Source organism: Oncorhynchus masou, chromosome 9 (genome assembly GCF_036934945.1).
Source record: "Oncorhynchus masou masou isolate Uvic2021 chromosome 9, UVic_Omas_1.1, whole genome shotgun sequence".
Classification (NCBI taxonomy): domain Eukaryota; kingdom Metazoa; phylum Chordata; class Actinopteri; order Salmoniformes; family Salmonidae; genus Oncorhynchus; species Oncorhynchus masou.
The window spans coordinates 59,352,949-59,359,363 of NC_088220.1; the positions used below are offsets into that span (position 1 = coordinate 59,352,949).

At 54.0% G+C, this 6,415-nt stretch overlaps 1 protein-coding gene across 5 annotated transcripts in view; it reads right to left on the minus strand.

Moving 5' to 3' along the window:
* Positions 1-6,415, minus strand: part of LOC135546348 (neurobeachin-like) — a 334,302-nt gene that overhangs the window by 219,137 nt on the left and 108,750 nt on the right. For all 5 annotated transcript variants that reach the window (XM_064974700.1, XM_064974698.1, XM_064974697.1 and 2 more), the window contains exons 22-27: positions 6,294-6,415; positions 5,784-6,092; positions 5,275-5,709; positions 4,788-5,005; positions 4,257-4,410; positions 126-306 (exon numbers count right to left, since the gene is read on the minus strand). The exon at positions 6,294-6,415 is cut by the window's right edge and continues 232 nt beyond it. In XM_064974700.1, the coding sequence (XP_064830772.1) occupies positions 126-306; positions 4,257-4,410; positions 4,788-5,005; positions 5,275-5,709; positions 5,784-6,092; positions 6,294-6,415 (1,419 nt within the window). The remainder of the gene's footprint in view (positions 1-125; positions 307-4,256; positions 4,411-4,787; positions 5,006-5,274; positions 5,710-5,783; positions 6,093-6,293) is intronic.

Here is a 6,415-nt window from a genome sequence, read left to right on the forward strand (position 1 = left end):
GACAGTTAATGTCTGTGACAAGTGCGCGCACGCAGGCAGGCATGCATGCACCCACACACACACACACACACACACACACACACACACACACACACACACACACACACATACACACACACTCTTACCCAGTCGTAGACACTGTCTCATCAGGCCTCCAGAGGACATGTTCTTCTCAGCCTCTATCTCAGAGAAGTTGAGTGAGCTGGCAAACACCAGAACGTCCACCATGGCCATGAGACGGGACAGGAAGGAAACAGCCGTCTCTGAAGACATGCCCTGGACTGCCTCGATGTTCTCCAACTCAGCCTGCTCACAGCACAGGGGGTCAGGGGTCAGGGGAGGAGGAGGAGGGTGAAGCGGGGACAGGGGAGGAGGAGGAGGGTGAAGCGGGGACAGGGGAGAGGAGGAGGGTGAAACGGGGACACGGGAGGAGGAGGAGGGTGAAGGCGGGGACAGGGGAGGAGGAGGAGGGTGAAGGCGGGGACAGGGGAGGAGGAGGAGGAGGGTGAAGGCGGGGACAGGGGAGGAGGAGGAGGAGGGTGAAGGTGGGGACAGGGGAGGAGGAGGAGGGTGAAGAGGGGACAGGGGAGGAGGAGGAGGGTGAAGGCGGGGACAGGGGAGAAGAGGAGGGTGAAGCGGGGACAGGGGAGGAGGAGGAGGGTGAAGGCGGGGACAGGGGAGAGGAGGAGGGTGAAGCGGGGACAGGGGAGGAGGAGGAGGGTGAAGCGGGGACAGGGGAGGAGGAGGAGGGTGAAGGTGGGGACAGGGGAGGAGGAGGAGGGTGAAGGTGGGGACAGGGGAGGAGGGTGAAGCGGGGACAGGGGAGGAGGAGGGTGAAGCGGGGACCGGGGAGGAGGAGGGTGAAGGCGGGGACAGGGGAGGAGGAGGGTGAAGGCGGGGACAGGGGAGGAGGAGAAGGGGTGAAGGTGGGGACAGGGGAGGAGGAGGAGGGTGAAGCGGGGACAGGGGAGGAGGAGGAGGGTGAAGGCGGGGGCAGGGGAGGAGGAGAAGGGGTGAAGGTGGGGACAGGGGAGGAGGAGAAGGGGTGAAGGTGGGGACAGGGGAGGAGGAGGAGGGTGAAGCGGGGACAGGGGAGGAGGAGGAGGGTGAAGGCGGGGACAGGGGAGGAGGAGGAGGGGTGAAGGTGGGGACAGGGGAGGAGGAGGAGGGTGAAGGCGGGGACAGGGGAAGAGGAGGAGGGTGAAGCGGGGACAGGGGAGGAGGAGGAGGGTGAAGCGGGGACAGGGGAGGAGGAGGAGGGTGAAGCGGGGACAGGGGAGGAGGAGGAGGGTGAAGGCGGGGACAGGGGAGGAGGAGGAGGGTGAAGCGGGGACAGGGGAGGAGGAGGAGGGTGAAGCAGGGACAGGGGAGGAGGAGGGTGAAGGGTGAAGGGGGGACAGATCCAGAATAGAAATGGTTCCATTGTATCTGAGAAAATAAACGTTATGAAAGGAAATAAAACTAACTAACTTGGGTACTCTGGCCATGCACACAAACAAACAACAATACATGATAAAATCAACAGATACAATCGGCAGTTAAGGCACATAGAATCACACAAACAAAACACACAGAAAACAATCACCAACTTAAACTGAATAGATAGTAGAATGAAGCTGAGCAAATGAAAATGGCTACGATCAATAAAGACAATTAACTCGTCCTATTTCCTGGAAGCTGATCAATAATTAAGAACTAAACATGCAGCTATATCTAGCCACCACTAGATGGTGGTGTAGCACCACAGAGAGGCTGACTGACAGAAGGAGAGGCGGCAGAGAGGTTGACTGAATGACTTACAGAAGGATAGGTGGTAGAGAGGCTGACTGAATGACTTACAGAGGAGAGGTGGCAGAGAGGCTGACTGAATGACTTACAGAAGGAGAGGTGGCAGAGAGGCTGACTGAATGACTTACAGAAGGAGAGGTGGCAGAGAGGCTGACTGAATGACTTACAGAAGGATAGGTGGCAGAGAGGCTGACTGAATGACTTACAGAAGGAGAGGTGGCAGAGAGGCTGACTGAATGACTTACAGAAGGATAGGTGGCAGAGAGGCTGACTGAATGACTTACAGAAGGAGAGGTGGCAGAGAGGCTGACTGAATGACTTACAGAAGGAGAGGTGGCAGAGAGGCTGACTGAATGACTTACAGAAGGAGAGGTGGCAGAGAGGCTGACTGAATGACTTACAGAAGGAGAGGTGGCAGAGAGGCTGACTGAATGGTTTACAGAAGGAGAGGTGGCAGAGAAGCTGACTGAATGACTTACAGAAGGAGAGGTGGCAGAGAGGCTGACTGAATGACTTACAGAAGGAGAGGTGGCATAGAGGCTGACTGAATGACTTACAGAAGGAGAGGTGGCAGATAAGCTGACTGAATGACTTACAGAAGGAGAGGTGGTAGAGAGGCTGACTGAATGACTTACAGAAGGAGAGGCGGCAGAGAGGCTGACTGAATGACTTACAGAAGGAGAGGTGGCAGAGAGGCTGACTGAATGACTTACAGAAGGAGAGGTGGCAGAGAGGCTGACTGAATGACTTACAGAAGGAGAGGCGGCAGAGAGGCTGACTGAATGACTTACAGAAGGAGAGGCGGCAGAGAGGCTGACTGAATGACTTACAGAAGGAGAGGCGGCAGAGATGCTGACTGAATGACTTACAGAAGGAGAGGTGGCAGAGAGGCTGACTGAATGACTTACAGAAGGAGAGGTGGCAGAGAGGCTGACTGAATGACTTACAGAAGGAGAGGTGGCAGAGAAGCTGACTGAATGACTTACAGAAGGAGAGGTGGTAGAGAGGCTGACTGAATGACTTACAGAAGGAGAGGCGGCAGAGAGGCTGACTGAATGACTTACAGAAGGAGAGGTGGCAGAGAGGTTGACTGAATGACTTACAGAAGGAGAGGTGGCAGAGAGGCTGACTGAATGACTTACAGAAGGAGAGGTGGCAGAGAAGCTGACTGAATGACTTACAGAAGGAGAGGTGGCAGAGAGGCTGACTGAATGACTTACAGAAGGAGAGGTGGCAGAGAGGCTGACTGAATGACTTACAGAAGGAGAGGTGGCAGAGAAGCTGACTGAATGACTTACAGAAGGAGAGGTGGTAGAGAGGCTGACTGAATGACTTACAGAAGGAGAGGCGGCAGAGAGGCTGACTGAATGACTTACAGAAGGATAGGTGGCAGAGAGGCTGACTGAATGACTTACAGAAGGAGAGGTGGCAGAGAGGCTGACTGAATGTCTTACAGAAGGAGAGGCGGCAGAGAGGCTGACTGAATGACTTACAGAAGGAGAGGCGGCAGAGAGGCTGACTGAATGACTTACAGAAGGAGAGGTGGCAGAGAGGCTGACTGAATGACTTACAGAAGGAGAGGTGGCAGAGAAGCTGACTGAATGACTTACAGAAGGAGAGGCGGTAGAGAGGCTGACTGAATGACTTACAGAAGGAGAGGCGGCAGAGAGGCTGACTGAATGACTTACAGAAGGAGAGGTGGCAGAGAGGCTGACTGAATGACTTACAGAAGGAGAGGTGGCAGAGAAGCTGACTGAATGACTTACAGAAGGAGAGGCGGTAGAGAGGCTGACTGAATGACTTACAGAAGGAGAGGCGGCAGAGAGGCTGACTGAATGACTTACAGAAGGAGAGGCGGCAGAGAGGCTGACTGAATGACTTACAGAAGGAGAGGCGGCAGAGAGGCTGACTGAATGACTTACAGAAGGAGAGGTGGCAGAGAGGCTGACTGAATGACTTACAGAAGGAGAGGTGGCAGAGAGGCTGACTGAATGAATTACAGAAGGAGAGGTGGTAGAGAGGCTGACTGAATGACTTACAGAAGGAGAGGTGGCAGAGAGGCTGACTGAATGAATTACAGAAGGAGAGGTGGTAGAGAGGCTGACTGAATGACTTACAGAAGGAGAGGTGGCAGAGAGGCTGACTGAATGACTTACAGAAGGATAGGTGGCAGAGAGGCTGACTGAATGACTTACAGAAGGAGAGGTGGCAGAGAGGCTGACTGAATGACTTACAGAAGGAGAGGTGGCAGAGAGGCTGACTGAATGTCTTACAGAAGGAGAGGTGGCAGAGAGGCTGACTGAATGACTTACAGAAGGAGAGGCGGCAGAGAGGCTGACTGAATGACTTACAGAAGGAGAGGTGGCAGAGAGGCTGACTGAATGACTTACAGAAGGAGAGGCGGCAGAGAGGCTGACTGAATGACTTACAGAAGGAGAGGTGGTAGAAAGACTGACTGAATGACTTACAGAAGGAGAGGTGGCAGCGGAGAGCAGAGGAAGGATCCCTCCACAGGCGATGATGATGTTGTCTACCATTTGAGAGAGGAGGTGGATGGTGTTGTGGACAAAGATTATGTTCTCATTGCTGTTGACAAAGTCCATGACAGATTTGGTTGAATGGCTGCAGGGAGGCAGAGAGAGAAGGAGAGAACTGGATTAAAGACAGGTCTTAGGTCAGCTCAGGGAAACGTGGTGAATAATCAGCCACAGTAAGGCTAGTTAGAAAGATCTACTGTAACTCTTGTTTTACTCTCAATGAATGGGATATGTGCTTGTCTTACTTAACTTAGTTGAATGCACTGACTGTAAGTCACTATGGATAAGAGCGTCTGCTAAATGACCCAAATGTAACATTCTACTGCATGTCCTATGTGGTAGCGCTAAGTGGTCAAAAATAGTGCACTACAGAGAGGCAATGGGCTTTGATACAAACTAGTGCACTACATAGGGACTAGGGTGTGATTAGGGACAGTGTCCTCAGTGTCTCGGTCCCCTCACCTCCTCCAGACATGGACGTCTGTCTCCAGGGCCAACAGCAGGTCGGTGAGGAGGCGCTGGTGCATGGGCGACCATTTGAACTCTGGGATGCGGAACATGGTGGTGCGAGGGCCAGGGCTGAACTGGCGCCGCTGCTCCTCTGTCATGGGCATCCCTCTGAAGCCCAGGTCCACACGCAGGGCACGCTCTAACTGGGCCGCCGTACGACCGTGCAGGGACTGACACACACGTACAGACACACATACACCCACAATACTGTAATTCAGAGTGTATAAAGCAGTGTATAAATAAAACATTACATAACAGCAGAGAAGAGACACTATTAATAGTCCTTTAGTCCTCCCTCTCCTCCTCCCTCTCCTCCTCCTCCTCCTCCTCTCATCAGACTCAATAACACGGGGGAGGGAGGAGAGAGGAGGGAGAAAGGGAAGTAGGAGACAGGAGTAAAAGAGGATAAGAGGGAGGAAGGTCTTGTAATTTAACTAACCTGTGTAGTAGCAGTGGTCTGTATCTTCTTAACCTCTTTGTCCTTTCTGTCGTATGACCTCTCTGTGCCTGAGGTGTTGCTGACTGCATCCGCCCCACTACCTTTCACACCAGCCGAGGGCTCTCCCCCCTCCGACACCCCAGACCCTCCAGCACTAGCTCCAGCCCCCGTGTCTGTGAACTCCGACCCCTTAGAGCAGGCCTCTTCCCTGGACATTGAGGTGACGTCACCCAGGGTGGTCTGGAGCTTCAACCTTTCCTCCTCCAGGATGCTGTTGATTGGACCACCAGGACTGACCATGCCGATGATCCCCAGCTCAGAGCTGCCCGTCATGTGGGCCAGCAGGCCCAGGTCATGGCTGCGAGCCGGGGGGATTGGGGGCTCGGGGTCTGGTTGGGGGTTAGAACAAGGACTTGGCAGGACCAGGGGCTCCTCCTGTTGAGTTCAGTTCTGTTTAGTTAACTTGCACATAACAAAACACAAGCAGAAGAAAAGAAAGACGAACTAACCTGGCCAAACAGGAAGCTGCTGTTGCTAGGGAGACTGTCCTTGTCATCGTCAGCGAGGGTGATGAGGGGACCGGTGTTGTGGTTGTCGGTGGCGACACCGACGGTTGCGTTGGGGACCATTACTCCGCTGGCGGCGCTGCTGCTCAGCTTCTCTACTGCAGCACAGTACACGTTGTCCAATAGGGAGTCCACCTGGACCAATGCCCCGCCCCTGTCCTCAGAGACAACACTCCCAGCCACACCCACTGCCACGCCCAGCGGCTCTGGAGACAGGTCCAGGTCCTCCAGCTTCACCTCCGTGGCTTCCACCTGGGGAGAGGGAGGAATGATTGATTAGCTGACTGAATGACTGACTGACTGATTTTAAGTATCTACCTGCAAGAACTGTGACATGCGGTGTTTTTCCCCAACTAAACGTAGTTGAATACACTGACTGGAAGTTGCTCTGGATAAGAGCATCTGCTAAATGAAACAGTTGTAAAAACGATGAAAACAGACACCATAACATACCTTCTCAGCCTTGATGTCCACCAGCAGGTCATGAACCTCCACTCTGACCCCTGACCCCGTCGTCTCTGTCCCCTCGAGCCCCCCCTCCTCCCCCGTCTTCGCCTCCGACAGTATGTTCCGGG